General features: G+C 63.7%; 2 protein-coding genes across 3 annotated transcripts in view; both read left to right on the plus strand.

Annotated features, from left to right (window-relative positions):
* The first annotated feature begins 516 nt into the window (after positions 1–516).
* Positions 517–8508, plus strand: LOC115345355. 2 transcript variants are annotated; one of them, XM_030023926.1, is made up of 3 exons: positions 517–1542; positions 2354–3562; positions 5939–8508. In XM_030023926.1, the coding sequence occupies exons 2-3, from the start codon at positions 3472–3474 to the stop codon at positions 6889–6891; spliced, it is 1044 nt and encodes a 347-aa protein (XP_029879786.1). In that variant the 5' UTR covers positions 517–1542; positions 2354–3471; the 3' UTR covers positions 6892–8508. The 2 variants fall into 2 exon arrangements, with proteins under 2 accessions (XP_029879786.1, XP_029879785.1); XM_030023925.1 differs by having other exon boundaries at positions 2354–8508.
* A 16246-nt stretch (positions 8509–24754) lies between these two features.
* Positions 24755–27996, plus strand: part of CBFA2T3 (CBFA2/RUNX1 partner transcriptional co-repressor 3) — a 31924-nt gene continuing 28682 nt past the window's right edge. The window contains 1 exon segment of the mRNA XM_041125635.1: positions 24755–25000. Coding sequence (XP_040981569.1) covers positions 24931–25000 — 70 coding nt within the window. The 5' untranslated portion in view covers positions 24755–24930.

Genomic DNA, 27996 nt, shown 5'->3' on the forward strand with positions numbered 1-27996 from the left:
GGCAGGAGTCCGGGCTGGGGCCGGTGTGAGCCACGCACGGCCCTGACCTGCCCCGTGGAAGGCTCCTGGTGTCTCCTACCAAGCCCATTAAAGGCATTCCCAATTAGGGGGTAAACCTGTTAAACAGTGATGGCGGGCAGGTCTCCGTGTGCTGGTGCCTTGACCGGCGCTCCCGGTGCTCTGTGCCACGGGGCTGTGCCGTGGGGCTGGGGAGACAGCAGCAGGGCAGCCCCAGCACCCCTGCAGCTCCCAATAAATGTGGCTCACAGTAAATGACTTATTTTGGGTGAAGCTGAGCAGGGTGCTGTCCCCTGCCTCCCGTTTGGCCGTCCCCACCGGTGTCCCTCGGCCTCCGGGACTCTCCTGGGGCATCGGTGCCGGGAGCACCTGGGCTACAGTGGATGCTCAAGCCACGCTCCCGCTTCTCCCTCTAAAAAAGATGCCAAGACCGGGAATGTGGGGAAGGAAAGCTGGAGAGGCAGGCATTGCTGCAGTGCCGATGGCTGGCCAGGATGGAGCCATGGCACGACTGCGCCGCCGGGGCCAGGATTTCGGCACGGGGTGGGGATGCCGCGTTGCACGAGGCTGAGGTGGCCACATAGAGCAACGCACGGCCGGAGGGCACCCCAAAACCACCCACCCATCGCCAGAAGTCCCTCCTCCGCTCTCCCCTTCCCAATTTCCCGGGCCCCCCTACGCGGCAGACGGATGCTGGGTAAGAGGTGTGTCTGCGGGAGCCGTGCTCGCCACGCAGCATCGCCGAGCTGGGCTGCGTCGGCGCTTGCCATCCCCGGGATGGGTTCTCCCGGCTGGGCTGGGGGCACGAGTAGAGGCAGGCGGGGCTGAGCCCCTCCACGCGACGCCAGCACCGCAGCCAGGCTCCCATGCCCTCCGCCGAAAGACGAGGACGTCGCCCAGCCGGCCGCGGCGGAGGGAAGGGGCCCCCAGCGGGTCCCCCCGCCGCCGGGCACGGCGAAGCCAGCTCTCCTCTCTGCCATTTTCCCCTTTTCCTCCCCCCTCGTTTGGCTTTTGGCAGCCGAGCCGCGGCGGCGGCTGGGGCGCGCGGTGCTGGGGAAGGGCTGCCAAGCGTCGGCAGCCCCCCGCGGCCCCCCGGCCCCCCGTGCCAAGGCTGGTGGCTGGCAGAAGGGCTGCCTGCGCCTGGCGGGGCTCCGTCAGCTGCGGGAGGATCCCTGCGCCGCGTTCGCTGCCAATTTCCCTGCGAGCTGGCACCGCAGGCGGCTCCGGAGGCACCGGCGGAGAAGGCTGGGGAGGACGGATTGTGAAAGGGAGAGAGGAGAGAGAGAGGAGAGGGGAAAAAAAAAAAAAAAAAAAAATAATGGACACATGCCATCGCCGGAGCGGCGAGGCTGCCGCTGCCAAAACGCCAGCAGGCAGCGCGGGGCCAAAACCCGCCGGCGGCAGAGAGGAGGGTCTGGCAGCCCGTCCCAGCGCGGGACACATGGAGGACGGGCAGCGCGGCGGAGGCGACGGCGTGGCCGAGGCAGGACGGGTAGCTGGACGACGGAGCCGGAGAGGAGAGAGGTATTTGCCTTCGTTTTAAAGTCTGCGTGCGCACGCGTCCGCTGCCGTGGCCGCGCGCCCCGGCCGGCTCAGCCCCGCGCAGGCTCTGCCCGCGGCCTCCCCGTCCGTCCCGCCGCTCTGCCGCCTGCGGCCTGCCCCACGGCGCTGCCAGCCCTTCGCCGCCCGCAGCCGCTGCCTGCGGGCGCGGGTCGGGTTCGGCCGGCGGCTGCCGAAGGGGGATTTGCCGTCCCCTCGGCCACGCGCGCTGGGGCCGGCGAGGGAGGTCGCGGCTTTGTCTGGTTGGGCTTTGTCTGCCGGCGGCGGCGGCGGCGGTGCCGGGAGCTGCGCGGTTGCGGCGGGCAGGGGCGGCCGCGGCGGAGCGGGGAGGGCGTGAGGCGAAGTCCTGCCGGCGGCACGCGGGAACGGTCCCCTGCTCCCGAACTGGGGCTGCCGCGGAGGCGAGACCGGGGATGAGGGAGGAGGAGAGGGTGGGCAGAGAGCCCTCTGCGCCCACCGCCGCGCTGGGGAGGAGGAGGAGGAGGAGGAGGAGGAGGGAAGGGGAAGGATTGCGGGGCACCGGGGAGAGGGTGCCGGGAAGCTCGTGGCGCCGTGGCCGCGAGCCGCGCCGGTGCGGGGGTCGCGGTGGCGGGGTGCTGGCCGCAGGGGTCGGGGTCGCGGGTGGTGGGTGTCGCGTGGGGTCGGGGGTGTGAACGCGTGGCGGGAGCCTCGGGGAAGGGGCTGAGGGGTGGAGGGCAGAGCCTCGGTCCGGCAGCGCCGGTGCTGCCGCGTGCTGGTCCGGGTTGGTGAACGTGTCGCCTGCCCCGTGGTGCAGGAGCAACGTCGGAGCCAGCAGCAGATGCCAGCGTGCTGGGAACGCCGCTGCTTCGCAGCTCCATCGGCACCCACGCGAAGGCAAAGGGCTCTGGCCGGGCCCCCCAGTGCCAAACCTGGCCGGCACCAGGGCAAGGAGCCGGCGCTGACGGGAAACGGAGATGTTGGCAATGCCGAGCCCCCACACCACCCCGACTCTCGCCTGCTGCTCTGCACCTCTGAAGGACCCGGGCTGTGCCCAGCAGCACCCCTGTGCCTGGGGATGTTCTCTCTGCACAAGCACCACCAGGAAAAACCTCCCTCGGGGTCCCTGACCCCGGTACCCATCGCCTGCAGGAGCCAGGGCAGGGCCCCCAGCGTCCAGCTTCAAGGGCATCAGCATCTCCCTGGGAGGGATGTGGAGCGAAGCAAGAGGAGCCGTCCCATCCCGTCCCATCCCATCCCTTCCCATCCCGTCCCATCCCATCCCATGCTCAGGCAGCCCGTGCATCGTGACTTCAAGCTGGAGTAGCAGCTCTGCCCATTCCTGCATCGGATATTGGGATTAAACACAGCACCCTGCTTGCGAGGGGCAGACCGTGCTGCAGCCGAGTCCCCAAAATGTTCCAAGGAGAGGGGTCAGAAAAGGTCCCTCCAGCAGCCAGACAGCACCGCCGCAGCCTCTCCACCTCATGCAAACCTCCCGGCACCACCATTCATGGGAGGACGAAGCCCCACGCCTGCCCCATGCTGCCCGCCTTGGAGCCGGGGGGGGGCAGGAACGCTCCCTGTGTTGTGGGACGCTTCCCCCCGTCTCCCCCTCTCCCTCGTTTTCCTCCATATTTCACAGTTCCTGCTTCCTGCACAAGGCAGGGGTCTCCAGGGACTCCAGCCAGATGTTCTCTGCAGCACACCACATTGCTTTCCTAATGAAATATTCATGGAGCCTCTCCGCCTTTTGCCATGAAAGCCTTCTGCAGCTCCCAGCCATGGAAACGCTGTGCAGGCAGCATTCCTGCAAAGCCACCCGCCCGGGGCTCCTGACCCCCCGCTTGCCGCTTGGCACCTTCACGCCGCTCCTCCTTCCTCTTCCTCCTCCCGCGGGCAGTGCCGGAGCGGGGGGCTTCGTCCCACCTCGCCATGCAGCCGACGCGTCGCCAAGGGTGCAGCCAGGGCCAACGTGCTGGGGACACCGGTGTCCCCGCGCGGCCGTCGCCCACCCCGAGGCAGGGTCCGTCCACGGCTGGGGGGGGGGTGGCGGGGGGGTGGACACCCCGGCGTGGGGCACAGAGGCATGTCACCCAACCCCTGCCAAAACCACCCCAGGCGCGGCAGAGGCGGAGGGCCTCGTCTGCCGGCACGGCCCTCGTGCTGCCGCCGGCTCCCAGCCAGCCCGCAGCATTAGCGATGCTGTGCACTATAATCCAATTAGGTTGTTTATGCAAACAATCAGGTTTTATGTTTCGGTAAAAAGCTTAAATAACCTTAATCAAAGCAAAAGACCTGAAATTATCACCGGTGGAGGCTGTGGTTTGTTGGGTGGGGGGCAGGACACCCTGCCCAGCTCGGGACACCCTGCCTGGCTCGCACCAGCCGCCGGCGGCCCCGGGATCTCTTGGGGGGTGCTCAGCACCGAGAGCCGTGTGGGAGATGCTTTGCTCCAGCCCAGCCTTGCTGCCAGAGGGTCTGAGCCGTCCGGCTGGCACTGCCGGTGCAGGAGGTGCTGGTGCCCTTCGGCGTCACGTCCTGCAAGTCCCAGCCTGGTCCCGCGGCCGGGGGGGGGGGCTGGGGGTCGGGGTCCCTTTGCCCGCAGCCACCCACTTAGCGAGCCTGTGGGGGCCCAGCACACCTGCCTCCTCCTGCCCCTCACCCAAGGATCATTAACTGAAACTCCAGAGGCGTTAATCAGGCAGAGCAATAACCGGAGGAGGGAAGGGTGTGGGGGGGGGTGGCCGTGGGGAGCAGCAGGAGGGTGCTGGGGCGCAGGTTGGCTGTGCCGGTTGGGGACAGGAGAACACGTCTCTGCCACAGCCACCTCTGGGGCTCCCAGCTCTGGGTGCTGAGCGCCTGACCCTCTGGTTCTGGCACCCAGGGACCTCTTGTCACCCCTGTCCCGTACGTGTCCGCAAATGTGGGAGCATCCCTCTGCACCAAGGTGTGCCGTCAGGCCGGGGGGGGATGCAGGAGATGCCAGCCAGCGACTGATCCAGCACGCTGCCACCATTCCACCTCGCATCACCAGCCTGGGCTGCACCGACAGCACCAGAGCATCCCGGTACCGGCAGAAAATACCTGCAGCTCCAGCTCGGGTCAGGGACAGCAGCGTGAGGTGGCACGGGGGACTGTGCCGCACCGTCCCCGCGCCTGCCTGGGGATGGGCATGGTGAAGCGGGGAGCAGGGCTTGCTCTGGAGGGCTGTACCCGCCGGCGCTGCCTCCCCGCACACCCCGAGTTGCTGGCGGAGTAATAAGCTATGCATGTAGTGTAGAAATAAAACATGTTCTGCAGAACAAATGATGTTAATTTGCTGAGAGGCTCTGAAGCTGAGTATTAGCGAAATGCCTTGAGGGAGAGAGCGGCAGCTGTGCTGGAATTAATGGCAACGTGCCGAATTAGCACCGCTATGCATCATAGTCAGAGGGAAAAATTACCGGAGAGAGGGGGAAAACAACCCCCTCTGCGTGCCAGCCCAGACCCTGGGGCACGCTGCGGAGCGGAGCCGGCCGCGGCAGGTCCTGGTGCCGGTGGGCTGCCCTCGCCCCAGCCTTGCCAGGGCGCACAGTGGGGGAGGCTGTTTGCTCCGAGCCCGACGGCCTCCTCTGCGAAGGTGTGTCCTTGGGAGTGCTCGGCATCCCTCTGGGATGCTCGACATCGCTCCAGGGTGCTCAGCATCCCTCTGGACCAAACCGTGCCACTGCATCCCACCCTGCTCCAAGGGACTGTGTCCTCAGGGTCTGCATCCCTGCTGCTCCCCCATTCCTTCCCCTCCTTTCTGGGGGGCTATTCATCTCCTTGTCTATTTATTTCTTCTATTTATTCCTGGCGGTTGAGCGCCTAAAGTCTGTAGATCCTCATTGATTACTAACAGTGCATCTGGCTTATGGCTCTGCAGCCTCCTCCGGAGCATCCGTCTTCCTTCCCCGCCGCCTTCCGCCCGGCCGCTCACCACGGCGTGCCCCAGCTACCGGGAGCATGCTGCAGATTGTGCATTACCTCTTAATGGACGGTTCCAGTAAAATCCACGCCTCTGATGAATATTTAACACCAACATCCGTCTCTGCTGCCCGACGCAGGGAGGGGGGTCGGTTTGGCTGGTCCTGCTGCGGCTGCCGGGTCAGGGCTGCAGAGCCGGCTGCGGCCACGGCGCTGCCGGCTCTCACGAGAAACTGGGCTTAGCCTTTGCGTGGCTGAACCCAAGCCCGTGCAGACAGCAGTGAGCAGTTAGCCTAGCGGAGATTGGGGCTGGTGACATCCCGAGCCGTTTTCCCCATGAATCCCTTGTCATCCCATGTGTCTGTCACAGCCCACGGCCGCTCATCCCCAGTGTAAAACATCTCCCTATTTGTCTTGTCGCCCTCAACATTTTCTCCCACTTTTGCCTCTGCAGATCCCCAGCCCCGTGGGTGCCGCCTTCCTCGGGGGACCAGGCTACGCTGGACGGAGCAACCCTCAGCCTGGCCCTGGATGCCACCGTGCCACCCAGCCCTGTCGTGGGACCGTCCCGAGGCGGGGGCTCGCGCCTGCCCGTGCTGTGGGCTGTGCGATGTGATGGATGTGGATGTGCCACCAGTCTGGTCCCTGCTGGGATGCGCCAAGGACTGCCGGGCACCGAACCTGCTGGGATGTGGCAATGGGGATGGGACGCTCCCCCATGACCCCCCTGCAGCCATCGGGTTTCAGCATCCCCAGGAGAAGGAAGAGGTTTATGCACCCAGAGGCTTATCCATCCGAACACCAGTACATGTGGAGCTTTACCAAACATGCTCAGGCCCTGCCGGCTGCCTCGGGGGCCAGAATTGGGCCTGGGGAGGAGAACCGTGCTCCCAGCCACGCTCTGGACCATGGGAACATGGGAGGCTGACGGAGGCATCACCCAGCGGGACCTGCATGGACCCACCGAGGTCTGCGCCGGGAGCTGCGCTGCTTGTCCGGGGCACCATCAGTCCTAACCCGGACCCCGCTATCCTGCATCCTGGGGATGCTCCGGGGTGTTTGCCCCATCCCCACTCCAAACTGGGAGCTCTGGGTGCACAGGGCTTGGCTCCGCAGCACGGGGCCACCCCACCTCTCCATCCCTGGGCTGGGAAATCTCGTAACCTGGTTGGTTTTGGAGCGGGAGGTGAGAAGTGGGAGAAGGGTGCCGTGGGGTGCCGCGGGTGCCGCGGGTGCTGCGGGCACGGGTGCCCGGGTGCGGGCAGGACGGCAGGGGCTGCCGGTCACTGCCAGGTTACATCTGCCGGGGCACGCAAGAGTGACTCCAGATGCATTAGAAGTGCCGTGCTCCAATTTCAATTTCATCGTCTCACAATCATTTTCAGGCTCCTCTTAGTGCCACATTAACGAAGCCTGCTCGTTTGAATGCATAATTAGCCCAAGCATTCTACCTCGCTAATTTCGAAGCAAGAGCTGGGGGGGGTGGGGGGGGGGAATTTGCATATTAATTTAGCAGAGGGAGAGAAAAACTGTTTACCACTTGCTTCTTGCTGTTGATCACAGCGGACTTAACTCTTTCCCGGGTGCCATCTGGAGCTGCAGAGCCGGGCGCCTGGCCGGCACGTGGGACAGGGCGCAAAGGTTACACGGCAGCAATTAAATCCTCTCGGTGATGCCGCAGCCGTCCGGACCACCCTGGTTGCCTATGCTACTGGGAACCAACTGGGGCCACTGGGGCTGCAGCTCCTGAGAGGCCAGGCGAACCGAGGCGGAGGTGCAAGCTCCAAGGTGCACCCCAGCCCTCCTCCCCATGTGGCCCTGGGTGAAAAGTGCCATTGTCACCCCCCCCAGGGTGTCAGGGTCCCATCCTGGGTCTGTCCCTACTATCCTTGGCAAAGCTGGTGCGGTGCCAGGCACAGGGATGCCCAACAGCATCACCCCTCCTACGAAGGGTGGCTGGGACCATGCAAAGAGCACCCTGTCACCCTCGGTGTGTCCCCTCTAAGGGGACAGCTCTGTCCCCACAACTCCCTTGCTTTTAGCATCACCCACCCATAATATGATGTCGGATGCTCACGCGTGCCATCCCCAACAGCCCTTTGCAACGGGGTGGCTCATTGGCATTGGTGTGAATGGGATGCCTGCAGACATGATGCACCCACGGAGCACCGATGGTCCAGTGTGGGCAGCCTCGCTGAGCACTGACAACTTGCTACACCCCCCCATCGCCATCTCCCTTTGTTTGGGAGTCTGTGGGTGTCTTGAGCCGAGGTTGGAGGTAATTTGTCTGTCTCCTGCAGCGGGCTGTCATCTTGCATCTGCGAACCAGTTCCATTTGCACTGCCATTAAAAAATCTCAGGTTTGATAGGTAGTAAAAAAAATTTTTTAAAAAAGGAGAAAAGCCTAAAAAAAAGAAAAACAGCCCAGCTGAGGAACTCCTGGGCAATAGGATGCTGCAAACATTGTGGGCTCATCACATCTGCAAAGACCCTCAAATCCAGCGGTACCTGGATTTGAGGACAGTCACAGATGTGACAAGCCATAATTTGGCCTTTGGACCTGCATCCCCATCTCATCTGGGCTTTGCACCTCCATCGCCATCTTATCCGGGCTCCCCAAAAGGGCTTAATCACCCCTGGAGAGCCCCTGCCCCAACCGTCCACCCCGTCTTGCTGGCTTGGAGCCATCCCAGCACGTCACAGCGATCTGGGGGACAGCCTCCATCGCTGGCATCCCGGTCTGGCTCCTGCATCCATGCTGGCACGGAGAGATGCACACGGACGGGGTTTATCCTCGCCCGTGCACGCTGCCAGGTTGCGGAGCCGCATGGCCAGGGGACACCCCGCATGTGGGTATGGGGTCTCCGGCATGGCCGGAGCCGTGCCGGTGCTGCTGCAGCACGTGGGGCCGGCTCGCAGAGGGTTAACAGTTGATTACAGCCTTTGTCTCTGCATCAGTGTACATAATGCGCCCCACATTTGCATACTGCAGTGTGCGCTCAATTAAAATGAACTTTTAATTTCTTCTAAGTAAATTACTTCTTCCCGGTACGTGACGCGCACAAATGTCAGAATAATGGGAGAGCCTTAATGAGCTGGGAATGAGGGGTGGGGAGGGGAGCGCTGGGGACCCCGGCCCCCCGGGCTGCTCTGCAGCCTGCAGCCTCCCTACCAGGGGGAAAGGACAGATCCTGCCTTCTTCTGCCTTCCCCACTGGGGCCTGGGACATCCCTGCTGCCAGCACGTCCCCCAGGCAGGGCAGGGGTCCCTACCTCCTCCCCTTCACCTCCTCCTGCCCATGTCCCTGCAAGGGGCTGAGCTCTCCGGGTCCTGCCCACATCCCGGTACGTGTGCACCCCTCACCATCCCAAAAAGGCTCCCTTGGGCATCTTCTGCCCAGGGTGCCCCAGGCCATTCCCACGGACCCCGCAGCCCGCTCTGCCCTCCCCACGGCAGCTCGGGGGCGATGCTCGGGGAGGGACGTGGACCCCTGCACCCTGACCCTCCTGGCTGCCTCCCACCCGGGGCCAGGGCCGGCCGCGTGTCCGCGGGGGCCAGATGGCAGGCGAGATTACTGGAATTTGATTTTCAGATAAATCACAAACCTGGATGAGCGAGTGCTGCTCCAGATGCATTATCCGTAATCCCCTGGAAGGGAACCTTTCGGAGGAGACGGTCCCTGCGCCGGCTCGGCAGCAGCTGGGTAATCCCGGCCGACAGCGTGGCCCCGCACAGCCCGGGGGGATCAGCTGCTCCCCGGCCGCACCGCGGTGTGTCACCCGTGCTCGCCACGACCCACATTTGGTCCCGCCGAGCCCGGGTGGGAGCAGATGGGGCCAGATGGAGTCACACCAGGAGCATGCGGGCACCAGGACGAGCCCGTGCCCACGGTGCCCATGCCTGGCTGGCGTGCCCGCTCAGCTCAGCTCTGCAGGAGGAGGATGCGGGGATGCGGGGGGTCGTTGCCGGGCTCTCCCCACCCCGCTTCTCCCCATCAGTGATGCCCGGAGCATCCCCACGCTGCCCAGCGCTCCCAGTGCGGGGGCCGTGGAGACCCTCCCTTCGCTCACCCCCGCGGTGCCCAGCCTGTCAACACCAACAGTGTTGCTCGGTTAAGTCGTAACGATGCACCTCCACTCGTTGCACTGATTAACTGGGACGTGGGAATGACTTCGCCCGTGGCGAAGCGGCTGAGGAAGAGGAGGGAAGAGACAGGGTGGCCACAGCCAGGGCCTGACACCAGTGGGGGCTGCCTGCGCCCTTCCCCGGGGTCCCGGTGCTTTGGGCTGCCCAGGGGAACCGGCATTGCAGAGCCAGGGAGGGAGGGGGGTGCAAGCACCGGGCTCCCCGGTGGTCCTCAGGGCCATGCTGGGGTCTGCAGCTTGCTCCTGCTCTCCGCTCCGGCTTGGGGCCGTGTTTTGGGGGCACGTGGAGCTTTTGGGGGTTCTTGGTTGGGCAGCAGCTTCCCCCAGCCCCAGGGCCGGCTTGTCCCCACCGTTGGGAGCAGCCGCCTGCAGCTCCCCATCTCCTTCAGAAGTGCAAATTTGGGGACCCCCCCAACTTCTGCAAATAAATGCAAACAGCAAATGGTGGGGATGCAAGGTCCAGCACAAAGCCCCCCCTCCCGTCTCCCCGAGCCACCCAAAAAGCGCAGCCGCAGCCCCCGGGGCTGACCCCCATTTCCCAGGCGGCAGTGGTGGGGTCGCGCCCGCCCTGAGACAGGCCATCCATCACGCACCGGGAACGGCAAAATAGGCAACGGTGCATCGCGGCGCAGAGCAACCGTAACCGGAGGATGCTGCCGATCAATGGGTGCATTAACCTGAGCCCGTGCCCCCTCCCTGGGGGCCGTGGGTGGATGGGGGGGAAGCGGTGGATATTAATTCCTCTCCAGGTCCCAAAGGAGGAGGAGATGAGAAAAGCCAAGGGGGGGAAAGCAAAGCTTTGTCTGGCTGGTCCTGACGCCCTGCTCTAGTGTGGCTCTGGGAATGCCACCATCGCGTGTATGACAGTCCTCGCACAGCTCAGCCCTGTCCCCACTAAGGGGAAGGGTCCCCCAAGCCGGTCGGGACACCGAGTGTATTAGCAAATGCATATTTGTGGGACCCAACAGAAATACCAACCCACGGACATTGCTGGACTCTGCTTTTTACTTTTTCTCCCCAAATCACCTGGTTTTGCATCCTTATTTACAGGGACTGGCAGCCCATCTCCCTGGACTGGTGGCCCTTCTCCCCAGGGTGATGACCCACCTCTCCGCGCCCCCGATGCAGTGGAGCCCGGAGGCAGAGCTGCCAAACACCATCGCCCCTAAGGCCAGGCATTACCCATCACCTTGTCCCCCTCGCTGGGTTTGGTGCTCCCCCAGACCCTCCACGGCACGGTCCCAACAGCAGCCGGTGCGTGCTGGTGCACAAGCGAGGGACCGTGCGCCGGCGGCAGCGCGCGGGAGGCGAGCAGGACCGCGCTTTCCCCCCAACGCCAAAATTTACATTGAACCACAAATTAATTTCATAATTTTTTCCTCTCTAATTATGCCAACATCTGCTGCAAGGCCCAAGCTGTGCACATGCATTTTAATACATCCCTCCCCCCCGTCTCTCTCGGCACTGAACTTTTCAGTAATTATCGTCAGGAGAAGGGTTCCTTTCCGCGGGAGGGAGCGGCGAAGGCTGGCAGCGGGCAGGAGCACGTGGAGCGAGGTGCAGGCAGCGTGGGGTGGGCAGGGGCTGTGCCCAGTTTGCGGGCTGCTCTCGGAGCCGTGGCTGGTCCTGGCCTCTACCGAGCCACAGCGTGGAGAGCTGCCAGCAGCAGTGGAGGATTTGCCTTCTTAAAGGCTGGTTTTATTTCTAGGAGAAAAGGGAAAGAGGAGGGATGAGGCTGCTCTGGCAGCAGCTCAGGAGAGCAAAGGGGCAGCAGGGACCCTACATGTGCAAGGCAACCCGCTGCGCCCTGTGCCGGGGTTGGAGCCCGGAGTGCCGGCTCTGCCCCAGGGATGCTGCACCATGCCGGGGCTCCAGGAACCGGCTCTGCCCCAGGGATGCTGCACCATGCCGGGGCTCCAGGAACCGGCTCTGCCCCAGGGATGCTGCACCATGCCGGGGCTCCAGGAACCGGCTCTGCCCCAGGGATGCTGCACCATGCCGGGGCTCCAGGAACCGGCTCTGCCCCAGGGATGCTGCACCATGCCGGGGCTCCAGGAACCGGCTCTGCCCCAGGGATGCTGCACCATGCCGGGGCACCAGGAACCGGCTCTGCCCCAGGGATGCTGCACCATGCCGGGGCTCCAGGAACCGGCTCTGCCCCAGGGATGCTGCACCATGCCGGGGCACCAGGAACCGGCTCTGCCCCAGGGATGCTGCACCATGCCGGGGCTCCAGGAACCGGCTCTGCCCCAGGGATGCTGCACCATGCCGGGGCTCCAGGAACCGGCTCTGCCCCAGGGATGCTGCACCATGCCGGGGCACCAGGCACCGGCTCTGCCCCAGGGATGCTGCACCATGCCGGGGCTCCAGGAACCGGCTCTGCCCCAGGGATGCTGCACCATGCCGGGGCTCCAGGAACCGGCTCTGCCCCAGGGATGCTGCACCATGCCGGGGCTCCAGGAACCGGCTCTGCCCCAGGGATGCTGCACCATGCCGGGGCTCCAGGAACCGGCTCTGCCCCAGGGATGCTGCACCATGCCAGGGCTCCAGGCACCGACTCTGCCCCAGGGATGCTCCCTCTCAGGGCAAGACCAGCCCATGCTGGAGGCGACGGTGGAGAGCCCCTGCCCCTGGAGACCTTGGTCCTGTTTTCATCCTAGCATCTCCAGCCACACTCTCCCACGCTGCACAACAGGCTCCGAATCTGTCCCTTTGCTCCTCGGTGTCCTGCCTGCAACAGGAGGGGAGCGCTGGGGACGTGGGATGTCCAGGGGTCCCTGTGCTCAGCCTCCAGCATGCTGTCCCCCAGCCCTGTCCCCGTCACCTGAGGGTCCAGGCGAAGCTGATGGCCGTGGCAGCCCCCTCCTGTCTCCCACTGCACGTCTGCTCCCACTCAGGGAGATGTTTCATGGCCTCGCTGGCAGATGCAAAAGGTCATTTGGCTGCCGAGTAATTAAAACCTGGCAATTATCAATTTAGAGCAGCAAGCTCCTGGCCTGGCGAGTGCTCCGGTCCTCCCACGGGAGCTGCGGGATGCAGTTGAGGGGCAGAAACAGGGCAGGCACCTGGGAGGGGACGGGGGGATGATGCATGTCCCCCGTGCTGGGACCTCACCTTCAGCCCTGGCAGCTCGCTGGAGAGCCCGCAGGAATGCTGCGCTCTCATTACATAGTTCATCAAGTGTTTTAATTAAAAGGTGTGGGGATGAAGGTCCTGCTCGGGGTGCAGGGTGAGTTTGGCTGCTGCGCTCCAAAGAGGAAAATCCTCCGTCCTGCTCTCGGCACGGATGCACGTCCCAACCCTGCGTTCAGGCAGCAGCTCGGAGCTGCCTTTATGATGGGAAGGGGCCCGATCCTGCCCAGGGCTGAGCGCCAAGCGTGCCACGGGCCGTGGCACCGATGGAATGACCGAGGGGGTGCAAACCCTTTTCCCTCTCCCTGCCTCCCTGCTGCCAGGGGTTCTGCTGCTGCCAGAGCTGCCCAGTGGCACGGCACGGCTGGGAAGCCCATTCCCCATCCCAGGGGGGGCGGAGCTGAGCCCCCAGCTCCTACAATTAATTACAGCTATAAAAAACAAGGTGAACGGCAGTACCGGGGCTCTGCTCCAACTCAGCCTGCAGCGAGGTGGGGAGCAGGATCAAACCTTGGGGCTGGGGGTTGCCCTTTGGGGTCGTGCATGAACTCTGAGGGGGGTGGCAGGGGCCTAATCCTGCTCCAGCACCAAGAACAGGCAGGGAACCGGTCTCCAGTGAGGCAGGCTGTGGAGGAACGGGGGGCTAGTGGGACCCCTTCCCGCAGGACGCCCCATGGCACGGCACAAGGCTCCCACCCGCCCCACGGAGCATCACCCCGGGGGGCAGCGGGGACATCCCGCACCCTACCCAGCCACCACACGGGTGCCGTCCCGGCATGGTGCCGGCTTTCGCGGCAGCCCAGGTGTGACAGCAGGAGTGGGGCCGCGTCAGCCCCGTTAGGCTGCTGCCGCCCGCCCGACTCGCAGCCGGGAACAGATGGCAGGCGACAGAAGCTGCCGATGAATAATACACGTCTAATGAGCGCCGCTCCCAGCCGCCCGCTCGCTCAGCGCGCTGCCCCGCACGCGCGCCCGCTCGCTCCATCTGTGCCCGACGCCTTGCACGGGGTCCCGCACCAGGGTTCCCCTGCCATGCCCATGGCACCCATGGGTTCTGCCCCATTCCAGGGTTCCCCTGCCATGCCCATGGCACCCATGGGTTCTGCCCCATTCCAGGGTTCCCCTGCCATGCCCATGGCACCCATGGGTTCTGCCCCATTCCAGGGTTTCCCTGCCATGCCCATGGCACCCATGGGTTCTGCCCCATTCCAGGGTTTCCCTGCCATGCACATGGCACCCATGGGTTCTGCCCCATTCCAGGGTTTCCCTGCCATGCACATGGCACCCATGGGTTCTGCCCCATTCCAGGGTTCCCCTGCCATGCCCATGGCACCCATGGGTTCTGCCCCATTCCAGGGTTTCCCTGCCATGCCCATGGCACCCACGGGTCCTGCCCCATTCCAGGGTTCCCCTGCCATGCCCCTGGCACCCATGGGTTCTGCCCCATACAAGGGTTTCCCTGCCATGCACATGGCACCCATGGGTTCTGCCCCATTCCAGGGTTTCCCTGCCATGCCCATGGCACCCATGGGTTCTGCCCCATTCCAGGGTTCCCCTGCCATGCACATGGCACCCATGGGTTCTGCCCCATTCCAGGGTTCCCCTGCCATGCCCATGGCACCCATGGGTTCTGCCCCATACTGGGGTGCCTCCACCACACCCGTGGCACCCATGAGTTCCACCACATACCAGGATGCCCCAGCTACGTGCGTGGCACCCACAGATCCTGTCCTGCACTGGGCTGCCCCTGTGGGTGCTGGGGCTCTGCTACAGCAAGGTGGCCTGGGGAAGGGTACCAGGGACCCACCGAGCACTCCAGAGACCTTGTCTGAAAATGCTGCGGGGTCAGCAAGCAGTGTCTCTGGCACGGGGCTGGCAGGGGAGGAGCACGTGGGTGCCACGGCACATGGCAGCCCAGCACCCATGCCATGGGACCGGGAGCAGAGGAGAGGAGGCAGGACTGCGCTTGCTCAACACCTCTCCGTCTCACTGATGAGGCCCTGGCTAATTAGGGCTCCGGGGAGGGCTGCTCCCCTGTTTTGGGGCTTTGGCTGCCGCATCTGGGAAACCAGCATCACTCGGGGGGTGGGAGCCGTGAGTTTCTCCTACTGAGGAGCACACAGGTGAATTTTCCATCACCTGGGCACACAGGTCCTGGATCTCCAGGCCCGCGATGCTCCGCTCACCGGCTCTGAGGGCTTTGTGCCTCCATGCCCTGATGCCCCTGGCTGATCTCCCAGCCATTGCCATCATCCTGCAGCAAAGCTCCTGCCTTGGTGCTCCCCACCGTGGTCCCTGGTCCCTGCCCGGAGGGGTGTGGGTTAGTGGGCACCCACAGACAACGCCTTGGGAAGGGAAGGAGGAGGATGGAAAACAAAACGCTGATGGATTGTAAAGCTATTGAAGTGCCAGCAAGTAAACTCCATATTTTTAACGGCATTTAAATGCCTCCAAGCAGATTAATAAGGTCTAGGTAATAGCAGAACCAGTCTATATTTATTCTATCTTAAACGCCAGTTTGTCAGGCTGTATTAATATTGATGGTAAGGCTTGGATTGAGGACAGTAAACGCTGGGACTTCACTTTATCTCTCCCAAACAGGCTGCCTCAGCCCCTTTATCAGGGCTGCGGCTGCGGCAGCAGCTGCCTCTTCAAGGGCTCAGCGCATCCCCTCTCCCCCCCCCGCTCCCTCTTTTTAATCAGAGGAGGAGAAGTTGCTGGCTTGATCGTTCCATTTTTATCTCTTTTATTTACTCCATTTTCATGTCTTTCAGTGCATATTTTATTCCCATCAAGGCAGGACCATTGATAGCTTAAACTGTCCCCCCCCCCCTCGGCTCCCCCCACGCAGCGTGACGGGGAAGGACGAGGGGTAATTACCGGAGACGTGCCCCCCCTGCCCACCCCTCCTGCCCCGCGGCAGCCGCACGCAGCGTGGCCCCCCGGGAGAGGACAAGCTGCCGTTTAGGGAGCCGGGGTGGGGGGCAACCGCTGCTGCCCCATGTTCTCTTCCCCCTTGGCTCCCAGCCTTGGGGAGATGGCTCAGCAGCCAGTCTGTCCCCCCCCAGTACCTACTGCCCCCCAGCCCCGCAAGCATCTCTCACTGCTGTCGTGGTGCTGCTGCAGAGGGTCCCGTCCCCGCTGCCACCGATGTCCCTGAGCACCCAGGACCGACCCCCCCATCCCACCCCATCCTGTCCCATTGGCACAGCCCCAGCCACGCCGCGGGGCGGCACCGGGTACGCCGGCACCCCAAAAAGTGCTTAAATAGGTGCTGGGTTTCCTGGGGCTGTGCCACGGGGGGAGAGCCCACTGGAGTGCCACGGGGCAGAGGGGTCCCACGCTGGCACCCCACACGGGATGGCTTGGGCTGCGGCAGAGGCTGAGGACAAACCCATTTTCTTCCTGAATATTCCCCAAAGCCCAGATTCCTGCCTGGCTCTTCCCTGCCAGCATTTGAAATTCAAAGTACGCTCTGCCTTGATTAGTGCTACAAATCATCCAGCTGGGGAGCAGCCGCGTGGCCACGTGGCTGGGGCGCGGGACCGGCACGGATGGCATCGCCTCCCCGATCCCGGGCTCTGAATATTCACAGCAAACTGTTTGTACAGCCCTTCTCCTCCAAGAGTGGGAAAAATGATGCAAAGAAATTTGCAAATTATTTCAGATGGGGTATAGCGCTGGCTCTCGGCTCCGCTGGTAATGAATGCGAAATAATCATAATAAATGCTAATTGCAGGAGGAGGTTTGCAGCCTGCCACAGGTTTTAAAAGATAGCCTGTAAAAATCCATGTCGGGGGCAGGACAAGCTTTGGCTCCTGCTGTGTCCATCCTTGTCCTCTCGCCGTGGTGGCCCGTGGCTCCTGGCCGGCCGTGGGCACCATTTACTGGCTGCCGTGGGCACTGTGGCCGGAGCAGCTCCTGCTCCCCCATCACCCTCCACCACCAGCAAAGCAAACAAGTTGAATTTAACAGCCATTAGTCCTGGAAACATCAAAGGGCTCCTCTGCTGGAAAATGAAAATCCTCATTAACTAATAAAAAGCCCATCGCTCACTCTGCCTTTAATATAATTAACAGCAGCCAAGACTTCAATTAAGGTTTTATCCAAACTTCAAAATGCCACTCTCTCTCTCTCTCCATAATTACAGCAGGCATAGCGGCTCCAACCTTCACCGGGGCTCCTCCAGCCCCGCACACACGTGCGCGTTCACCCGTGCCACCGGCCGTGCACACGCGTGTGCCCTCAGCCCGTGCCACCCCGGGGACGGCGTCGCGGCCGAGGATGCAACGCTCGTCGCGGCGGGCGCGTACATCCCAAATAGGAAATGTTTGTGCAATCGGTGCTTGGCAGGAACCGGGTGTTTTGCCGGGTGGCTCTGACTTCAGCAGGGAAATATGCTGCCGGCGGGGAGCCGGCGGTGCCGAGCGATGGGAACGGGCCAGTTCTCACCGCTCTCTCCCCAGCGGCGGCCGGGACGGCAGCGCTCGTCTCGCTCCGATGATGGGAAAGGCCAGGGGCTGGCGAGCCTCACACCGTGCTGTCACAGGGGTATGTCACCCTGTCCCCTGGCCAGCATCCCCGGGTGCGTGGAGGTGGCCCTGAACCCAGACGTGTCACCCTGAGAGAGGGCAGCAACGTCGGCTGAGCACCCTGAGCCCGCCTCGGTGCCCGCGGCAGGGTGCTGCGGGCAGCAAACCCCTGCCACCCTGCCGGGCACCGTGCCACTGGTGCTGGCATGGCCACAGGGACGGTGTCCCCAGGCACAGCCCCAGCCGGGCGCTGCTCGGTGGGCAGGGGATGCCTCCAGCCCCGTCTGCGCAGAACAGCCCGTCCTCCTGCCTCTGAGCAGAAACAAGAGAGCCATGTTCATTTTAGAAGGGAAAACGGTGACTGCATGGCTTAGTCCCTAAATACATATAAACCACAAATTTCATAAACCCTTTTTTCTCTTTTTATTGACCCGATAAAACATTGGCTGGGTTTTTGCCCTGTCTTCCTCCCAGTTCCCAGCCTGGCTTTCCCACATGCCACCCTTTGCAGCCCCAAGGCTGTGAGATGTCACTCCCCCAGCCCCCCCATCAGTGCCACTGGCTTTGATTTGCAGTGCTCTGAACCCTGGGATGTTTTTAGGGCAGGAGCTGGGAACCTCTGCCTGATCCTCAGAGAGGCAATGGCCACAGTGCAGCTCCAGAGGTGGCCTTGGAATGCAGGAGAATGCTGAGTGCCCCAGGGATGTGCAGGGATGCTGGGTGCCCTGGGGATGAGGAGGATGCTGCATGCCCTGGAGATATGGGGGGGTGCTTGAGCACCCCGGGGATGCAGGGATGCTCAATACCCTGGGGATGCAGGGATGCTGGGTGCCCCAGGGATGCAGGGGGATGCCTGAGCACACCAGGGATGCAGGGATGCTCAATACCCTGGGGATGCAGGGATGCTGGGTGCCCCAGGGATGCAGGGGGATGCCTGAGCACACCAGGGATGCAGGGATGCTCAGTGCCCTGGGGATGCAGGGGGATGCCTGAGCACCCCAGAGACACGCAGGGATGCTGAGTCCCCCAGGGATGCTGTGATGTTGGGTGCCCCGGGGATGCAGGGGGATGCCTGAGCACCCCAGGGACATGCAAGGATGCTGAGCACCCCAGGGATGTGCAGGGATGATGGGTGCTGGGCTCATGCACAGGACAGCACATCTCCCACCCCAGATGGCCACGAGCCCTTGCTCCCACATGTCCCTCGTGGGGATGGGGTGTGAGGTCCAGCCCTGCCGGGTGCAGCGGGTCGGCGTTGCCGTCCCGGGACCCGGCACGGATCAGGGAGAGTCCGGCTGGGCTTGTCGGGGAGCAGACACATCAGGAGACGGATACGCAGATGGCAGCTCTCTTGGAGAGACGGGGACCGTAATCCTCCCCATGGGTCCCATTATCATCTCTATCTGGTGAAAAAACTCTCATCCTGGATGTGTCTAATCCTAATCACTCCCTATCGCACAGGACCACTTCAGATGGGCCAGACGGACAGACAAGGCCTCCTCCTGCCCCGCATATCTGCACAGGCAGCCCCCGGATGTGGGGGAGGAGAGGCCACCCCTTCGCTCCTAATCCCTTCGCAAGGCCTTCATTTAAAAGGGGATTTGCTGTTTATTCCCTCCGCAGGCTGCGCGATCATTACAGGGGTCAACATCTGATCTGGGAGAGCCTTGTTAAAAAATAATAACGGCACGTTAATTTGGGGGGGGCGAGATTGGGGGGGGCTGGGTAATGCACTGGCGAGTTTCCAAGCCCGAGAGCATCGCTTGGGCTTGTTGCCTGCAACAAAATTCTCTGGTCTCTGCAGCAGTGGCCGGCTGGGGCTGCTCACCGAGATGACTCCTTCGACTTTCCCAAAACAGCCCAGAGGTGGTGAAATCCATCCTGGGAGAGGGCAGTTGTGATCCCCGCCGCTCCCCCAGGCATTTCCTTGGGGGGGCTGAGATTTGGGCACCGCGTGGCCTCTCTCCTCCATGCCAGCCTCCTTGCTTGTGCATTTAATTCAGTCCTCTCTTGCTTCCACATCCATTTTTATGGCAGGGACGGGTGCAGGGCAGGAGGGTCGTCACTTGGGGGGGGGGTCTCCCGCTGCCTATCCAGCCCTGGGGAGTGCCTGGGGCTGCTGGGGAGGGGGGGATTAAATCCAGAAGGGAAAATATCCTGCAGCAGGTGCAGCTTGCGACAGGTCTGAACGGCTGCCAGCCGGCTCGGAAATCCCAAACACATCTGTGCTCATCAGTTGGACACCAGATGGGCCCTGGGTTAGTATTTTGGGCTGGGGTTAGCTTGGGGGGGCTGGGGAAAAGCTTGGGGGGGGAGCTGGCTGCTCCAGCCCGGGACGCTTACACCCTGCCTGCATTCCCCCATATACTTAGCCTGGTATTTTTATCATGTTTTGCCAGTCGGAGTCCAGACCCCTCTCAGGGTGTGGGGCAGATCAGGGCTACACCGAAGACCACAGCAATCCCTGCCAGGCACGACAGTTCTCCGAGCCCCAGCTCTGCACCCTGCTTCTGACCCCAAATCCCCCAGTGAAACCCAGCTCCTCGCCCCTCCGGGGTCCTGCGAGCATCCATCAGGCAAGAGCTGCAAAGCCCTGCGTGCACAAAAGCCCTGCCTAAGTGCTAAATATTGTTAACCCCCAATGTTCTTAGCCGCACATCTAATTCCCTGGTGGATTAGGACCGTCCAAACCCTGAGAGCATCTCTTGTCCGTCCTGGTGTCCTGTCCCCAGGCTGGCACAGGGATGGCTGCATCCTCCCGTGCCGGTGACTCCAAGCACTCCTGCAGCTGAACAGTGCTGGGGCCAGCTCTGTGCACCCCAGCGCCAAGCACCCCAGCCCTGGGAACCCCGGCCCCACAGGATGAAAGCCGGAGCTCCCTGTCCGCTCCCCGTGCCAGCAGATGCAGCTCACCAGCCTCCTGGCTCCTGGCTATTTTTAGGAGCTTGTCGGTGGCTAAATCTGGTGCCATGTGGGCTCGAGGCTTCCCGGCAATGTGGCGGCTGCCACCTTGTGCGGCGCTTTTGGGCTTCACATCTCCCTATGTGAGCTGGGAGCATTGCGAATGCACATGGGGCCGTGGTCCCTGGCCAGGATGCGCTCAGCATAGGACCACACTGCAGGATGGGAAAACCATCCCAGTGTAGGGATGGCTGCAGCGGGAGAGGAGTTTCCCAGACCCATGGCACCAACCCTTGCCTGAGCGAGCGTGGGGTGCAGGGTGGGCGACAGCGGGGCAGCATGGGCACCCCCAGCCCCATTTAACTTCTCGCTCCCAAGCAGCAGGAGTGAGGGGCAAGCCTTGACCCCAAGCACAGGGATTAAGAGCCGATGAGGGTCCCCGATGGCTTCACCTGGTCTAACTTACAAGCAGGGGGATGCCACTGCCTGCCTCTCCCTTTCCGCAGGGCTGGAGTGATCAGGACACCTCTTCCCTCCCCATCTCGCCTTGAGCCCCATGGCCTGGCTGAGCTGGAAGCCTGCAGCCTCTCCGATGAGAGGAGGAAGGCGTTGAATGCAGAAACATGGCTGCAGGGAGAGGAGCTGGCAGAGACTTGCATGCCCATGAGGAGGAGGATGTGCCTTCTTCCAGCTCTGCCTCTACCCAGCCAGGGCTGAGCCGGGGAGCTGCAAGGGGCTGTTTCCCCCTGCATCTCCCCCAGTTCCACTGCCCCTGTGCACTCATAGACCCATCCCCATCCCCATCCCCATCCCCATCTCCATCCCCATCCCTATCTCCATCTCCATCCCCATCCCCATCTCCATCTCCATCCCCATCTCCATCCCCATCCCCATCTCCATCTCCATCCCCATCTCCATCCCCATCCCCATCTCCATCCCTGTCCCCATCTCCATCCCCATCCCCATCCCCGTTCCCCCACCCCGAAGCCCCGGAGGTGCCGGCACAGCCCCAGGGATGCTCGGGGACACTGCACCCAGGGCGCAGAGCCCAGCACCCCGGCTGGGGACGGCTGCGCACCCCTGCGACTGGTGACGCCCGTTCTGCTTCTCTCACCCCCTCCCCTCTCTCTCCCTTTCTGAAAATTGATAATTAACCTTTTGTCCATGGGGCTGTTGTGTTTATTTGGTGCAGGCGGCTGCAGGGCGCTGATATGGAAATCGCAGCCGGCAGGCAGCTCCCCGTCCTCCCGCAATCTGCAGCCTCGCACAGCCGTTGGGCAGAGATAAGCAGGTGCTTATTCACAGCCCTGCAGCTGCCTGCGAGGGCAGCCCTACCTGATCACTCCAATCTCAGTGAAAAACTACTTGAGGTTAGGCTACCGTGATGGAGAGAGCCGATAGGGACCGCGCCAGACAGCTCCCCCGGCTCCCCGGCTTCGCCTCCGCCCGCGCCTCCTGCCTCCCTCTGCCCGCATCCTCTCCGCTCCCTCCGTCTCCCTGCTCTGTCTTCCCTCTTATCTCCCTCTCCACATCCCTTTGATTTCTTTTTTTTTTTTCTTTTTTTTTTTTTCTTAAAGAATTCATCTTTGTGTTTCATGTGAACTCTCGGCGGCTCCTGTCTCCCCGGCTCGGCTGCCGCTCTCCTTCCCATCCCCGGCTCCTGCCTTTGCTCCCGCATCCACATTTCCCTGGGGTGGAAGAGGCAGATTTGGGCATTGGTATATAAACCCCCATCCCAGCTGCATGCATGCAGGCAGCCAGGGCCGTACACCCCACCTCCAGCCCAAAAGGCAGCACCCGCTTTGGGAGGCAATGGTCTCTTTTTGGTTCCGGCAGCTGCCGGTGGTGTTTTGCTCACGGGTTATTGTTGCCGCTTCCTTTCACCTCGGGTTTCCCCCCACCTGGGGCGGCCGCATCGCTCTCAGATCGAAAGGGGAAGGCAGCGGGGTGCTGCAGGCAGCGGGGCGCATGGGCACGGGCAGCACGCGGGGCCGAGCGGGCACCCACCGGCGCATTCCCAAGCGCCGGGGAAGCGTGCCGTGCCAAGCACGGGGCTGACACGGCCCCGGTAAGCGCGAAGGTGGGTGGCGGGTGCCGCGGCGGGGCCCCGGCTGCCCCCCGAGGGTTTCTGCTTTCCTACTGCCCTCCTGCTCCGACTGTGGGGGTGGTGGGAGCCCGTCCCGCTTCTCCTTTAACCGGAGGGGGAAGTTTCTGCTGGGCAGCAAGCGTGCGGTTCTGACTCAGAAAGAAACCGGCTGGGAGTACCGGCAGGCTCCCCGGAGCCGATGGGGACAGGGGACTCACCTGCACCGGGGCAGACCCCACGTCCCCAGGGGTTCCCCCCACACCAGGTTGGACCCTGCACCCCCAGGGGTTCCTCCCACACTGAGCCAGACCCTGGGACCCCAGGGGTTCCCTCCACGCCGGGGCAGACCTCGTGCACCCAGGGGTTCCCCCCACGCCGGGGCATTCCCCGGCCCCCGGCGGCCCCGTGCCGCTGATGCACGGTGCCTGCAGCTGCCCGGGCAGGTGCTCGCCTGTTTGCCTGCGGAGAAAACCCTCCCGCCGCAGGTGACGTGGGGGACACGGGGCCGCAGCTGGGTGGGATTTTCCTGGCTGGCCCTGAAACCCTCTGGTTTTGACTCGCTGCCCCGGGACACTCCCCAGGAGCAGCCGCTGCCATTTGATCCCCCATGCACTTTCTGTCTCTCGTTGCAGTCGAGCCTGACCCTCGCCGCAGGGCAGCTTGGCAAAAACCCGAGCCGACGATGCCGAGCCCACCTGGGCCTGCGGCTGCCTGTCCTGCCAGAAATAAAAGGGGAAGAGGCGAGAGCACGAAACACGGATGGAAACCCTCCCTGCTGGGACCCCACGGCCCCCCACACGCAGCCGAAACCTCTGCCAGCCCTCGGTCCCTGTGCCCAGGCTGCTCGGCCCTCGCTGGTGGGGCGCGGGCATCTCCAGGGCAGGTAGGATGGAGCTGGGACCCCCCAGCATCGCTGGGGTGCAGGATGCGGGTCCAGGGCAGCGGCTTGCTGGGGGCAGCTGCAGCATCCCCGCCTCGAGTGCACAGCCCCGGCTTGGCGCACACCGTCCCGGCTGGGTTGGGGTTGTGGTTTGTAGCTGTGTGGACCTTTCCCCCGGCGCATCGGCCGTGTGCCGGGGCTTCCCCTCGTCTCCCTCCAGCACCCAGACCACGCTCGCTGTCCCCCAGGGTCCCGGGCTGCACCCGGAGGACAGAGATGCTGCAAACCCTCCCGGCGACACCCCACTTCGCCCCGTTCTGTCCCACAGCCTGTGCCCCAAAGCACAGCACACCTGCACCCCCATGCTCTGGGACCCTCCTTCCCACTTACACCCCACCGTCCCTTCCCTGTCCCCCCCCCCGGAGCCCTGGGCTGGGGGCACGAAGCGGGGAGCCCCGGGTACCATCTGTAGGAGCCCAGGTGGCCACCGAGACACGCCATCTGCTCAGCCACCTTCGGGGACCGTGCAGGCGCTGCTGTATTTTTAGGACATGTTTCCTCCCTCCCACCTGCAGCCCGGAGCCGCCTTTCGGTTTTCTAACAAGTTGTTTCTCTCGCTGGCGGCTGTCAGGGAGCCCAGGCCCCGGCGCAGGGAGGGCTGGCCTGGGGGTGCAAAGTGGGGGTCCGTACCCGGCGGGGGGGGTTATCCCAAGCACCAAGCAGGACAGGGCGATGCCGGGAGCCAGGCTGGTGCAGGGAGCCTGACTGGTTCGTGCACGGTGCTGATGCTGCGGCTGCGGTTCAGGAGGGCAGCGGCAGCCGGGGGACATCCTCGCCCCCGCGGCTGTCCCCACGCAAAGGGGAGAGCGGCTTGCAGGGCTGCAGGAAAAGGGACGAGCCCTCGGTGTTGCAGCATGCTGGTTGTGCCCGGCTGCACCACGCCGAGCCGCGGCTATCTCCGTGTTGCACGGGCCGTGCTGAGCCGGTTGCGCCATACTGCACTGTGTTTCCCATGCTGTCCTGCACCATGCCGTGTTGCATCATGCTGGCCACGCCACGCTGGGCTGCATCATGCCGGCTGTGCCACACTGGTTTTCCAGTGCAATGCTGCAACTTGACAGCCATGCCGTGCCATGCTGTGCTGTGCCATGCCATGCCAGGCTGCAGGGTGCTGCCTGTGCTGAGCTGCACCCTTGAGAGCTGTGCCATGCGGCACCGCGCCGGTCCTGCCGTGCCGTGCTGCACCATACCGCCCACGCCGAGGTGCACCATGACGGCCGCGCCATGCCACGCTGCACCGTGCCGGTCCTGCCGTGCCGTGCTGCACGGCGCTGCCTGTGCCAAGCTGCACCGCGCCAGCCCCTCGCGGTGAGGAAGTGAAGCCGGCGTGAAGGGGAAGTTGTTGGAAAGTCAGACCGGAATGGCTGATAGGCAAGGCAGAGCTGGGCTTGGTCGCAGATGGTTCCTGTTGGGGAAGGACACGGGCGCAGCTGCCCGGGCTCCCCGCACCCGCCGCATTATCACTGCCCGGCAGCTGTTCACCTTCCCCCTCGCCACGGGACGCGGCTCTCCTGCCACCCCGGCCCCGGCCATCACATGAACGGCCCTTGCGGCAGGGCAAGCACCGAGCGGGCAGGACGCTCCGTGCCCCGCCGGTGCTCAGCATCTCCCTCCCCGGCACGGCTCCTGCACCGACACGTGTGCGCGGGCCGGCTGTGCCGGTTGCTGTGAGGCTCGCGGCACTGGGGTGCTGACACCCACCCCCCCGGGATGCCCGGGGGAACCCCCAAACTGGATGGCCAACCCTCCTGGGCCAGGGCGGCGGGCAGGACCGGCCAAGGTAAGGCCGAGGTAGCGGCGGGAGGAAGGCAGCGGGTGGCCGCGGCCGCGCCGTGTGCCGTGCCGTAGTGCAGGTGACTCGCCCCAATGTCAAACGCAGCCCCGGGCGGGCACGTGCTCCCCGAGGGGGGCACGCAGCCGGTGCCCATCGGTGCATCCCCGTGGGGACCGGCCAGAAGGAGCGGGGAGCCGGGGCACGGCCGAGCCCATGGCACCGGCACCGTGGGGTACCATGGGCTCACCGTCACGGGGACCCGCTCGGAGCCTGCTCTGCAATTAACCTTTCCATAATTATCAGCCACGATTATGTTTTATTTACAGGGTTTCAATCCGCTGTTTACTGGGTGTTTTCGTTCATTCTCAGGTCAGCAGCTTGCGTGCGGCTCGGGAACGCGTTCCCATGCTTGCTCCCTGGCAGCGGCCGGATCCTGCGTGCAGCAGGTTTGTGCCACCGGGGTCAGGATCCGACCCCACGGGCTCTCCAGGTGCTGCTGTTTCCTTGCAGCGTGGCAACGTCGAGCCTCCGTGGGGCCGGGGCATCCCGTGGCCCTGCGCCGGAGCATCCCCCCGGCAGTGGCACAGCCACGCACAGGGCGAGGGGCACCCCACAGCCCGGCCTCGGCCAAGGGGCTGCAGTTCTGGGAGGGCCTGGGGGGGTCCGGCTGGGCCCGTGCCCGGCGTGGGCAGGAAAGCGGCTGCCGGCTGAGTCACCAGCGTTTGTTTGCCCTGAATGAACAATACTGGCCCTCTGCCTCGCTTCCCCTTGCACACCCCTCTCCCCACCAGCACCGCGCTTCGGCCGCAGCCCCCTGCCCCGCTGCCCAGTCCTGGCACCCACCCCGCGGGTCAGGGACGCGGCGAGGATGGGCTCGAGGGCAAGGTTTGGGGTGAACCCTGGGTGCTGCACCCATCGTGCCGTGCCGGTTCGCCGCGGGTGGGAGATGCACTGGGGTCCCCGTCCCCCAGATCTGCCACCCGCAGCAACGTTCGGCGCATTCCGGGCGAGGGGCACCCGCCGATAAGGCACCAGGGACCGGGTGGGCACGGTGCCGCCGCGGCGGCTCGGTGGGCACCGTTGACCAGAATGATGCAGCGAGGGGAGCCGTGCAGATTGCTGCGGGCTCGCCAAGCTGCCGGTTAGGAGCTTGGCAGGAGAATTGTTTATTTTGTTGGTCGAATATCTCTGCAAACTTCCTGATTTCCTTGCGGCCGGCGAGGCAGCGATAGGGCTGGCGAGGCCGTTGCCTGCCCTGCACTTCGGCTTCGGTGCAGAGAGCTGTTATCTCCGATGCGCAGCGGGCAGGGAAGAGGTGGAGAAAGGGAAATGAAATACAACAGAGGTGGCACATTTTTTGCTCTTGATAACAAGCCCTGCTTTTAGCCTGGGAACTTGGAAACGATGCAGGTGGCCAGAGACAGCCGCAACATCCCCTGCTGCCGCGGCGCATCTGGACCTCGTAACGAATCCCAGACCTCCCTGCTGCGAGGCTGCAGCTCCCCATGGCACGGCACGGCACGGCACGGCACAGACCAGCGCCGACCTCCACATGGCCAGAGCCCAGTGCCGGGGCATTTTGGCCCCGGGGAGGGTTCTGAAAGCAGCCCCAGGTCTTTGCTGCCGGGCCGAGCCGTGTGCCGGAGCGAAGGCAGGCTGCGCTGCGCCACCTCCCACTAGCTCCGATTGATTTTTGCAGGGATGCGAGGTGTTGGAAGTGCAATGCAAACTAATTAAATTCCCGTCGTTAAAGAACCCTGTGCAGGCAGTTGCAGCCTGTGGGATGGGGAAGGCTGGCAAGCAGACAGGTACCCCTGGTTTGGAGGGGACAACGGGGGTGCGAACCCGCTATTAACTCCACCGGGGCTGCCTGCCGGGCGAGGGGCAGGGAGGGCAACCGTGGTGCTGCGGCAGGGCCAAGAGATGCCATTGCGTGGAGGTCTCGCGTGCCCTAGGCAGTGGTAGGGACCAGGCGTTGAGGACGTGGCTCTTGTGGAGGCTCAGCACCGCCGTTCCCAGCAAAGGGGAGCAGTGCCATGGAGAGGGGAGCTCCCTGGGCGAGGGACCAGAGGAGCCAGAGGGACCCTCTGCACTGCGGCAGGGTGCGTGGCTCTCCCAGCGTGCTGTGCTTGCTGGGGCAGCTCAGGGGATTTTGGTCAGCGTCTCCCAGAGAATTCCCGCTGGCCAAGGACGAGGCTGGCAGGACTTGCCGCCGCTGCCGCTGCCAGGCGCTGCTCCCACGGGGGTGGCCAGCAGTGTCTTCGTGCACCCCAAAGCACCAGCTCCTGGAGGCAGGGCAGCACGTGGCCATCTCCACTAGCCAATTAAAACAGTTTCCAGACTCTCTGTGGCAAAGAAAGCCTGGAAACTTGGGCTCCAGCAGCCCCAAAACCTTAAAGCCCCCAGAAGAATGGTGCCATATCCCAAAGTCTCCCGGTGTTTAAGCCAATCCGGTGATTTTTCAGAGCCTGCGGTGCAGGGTGAGCGGGGATGATAAGCAGTAGGGGCCGGTTTCCCTTTGAATGCCACAAAGCAGGAACGAATCTGTCAGCCAGGAAAACAGGATTTTTTTTTTTTTCCCTTTTAATGGAAGATGCATTTTTTTTCTTTTCTTTATGGAAGTTGTGTGAAAGCCGCAAAACCTCCGTGTCTGCTTCCCGGCAGCGACGGCCTGGGGAGCTGCTCCTTCCAGCCCTCGGCCAAGGAAGTGAGGGGCCGGGGGAGCTGCGGGGTGGGTGGCCCCAAGTCCAGGGACCCCCACGAGCGGGCGCAGAGGGAAGCTGGGCGCAAACGAACCCCCTTTCTTCAGAAAGGCCGGTGAGCGACGCTTCCTGCCGAGCAGATGTCACCACGGCGGATGCAGCTGCGGCGGGCGATAGCCGGCGGGCGGGCGAGCCGTCTTCCCCGGTTGCTGGCTCCCCACCAGCCCCTTATCTCCCCTGCGCATTCCCTGATGAATTAAAGCGCAGGGAAAGGCAACGCCAGCCCGGGTCCCTGCTGCA

The sequence above is a fragment of the Aquila chrysaetos genome, chromosome 9 (genome assembly GCF_900496995.4).
Source record: "Aquila chrysaetos chrysaetos chromosome 9, bAquChr1.4, whole genome shotgun sequence".
In the NCBI taxonomy this organism is placed as follows: domain Eukaryota; kingdom Metazoa; phylum Chordata; class Aves; order Accipitriformes; family Accipitridae; genus Aquila; species Aquila chrysaetos.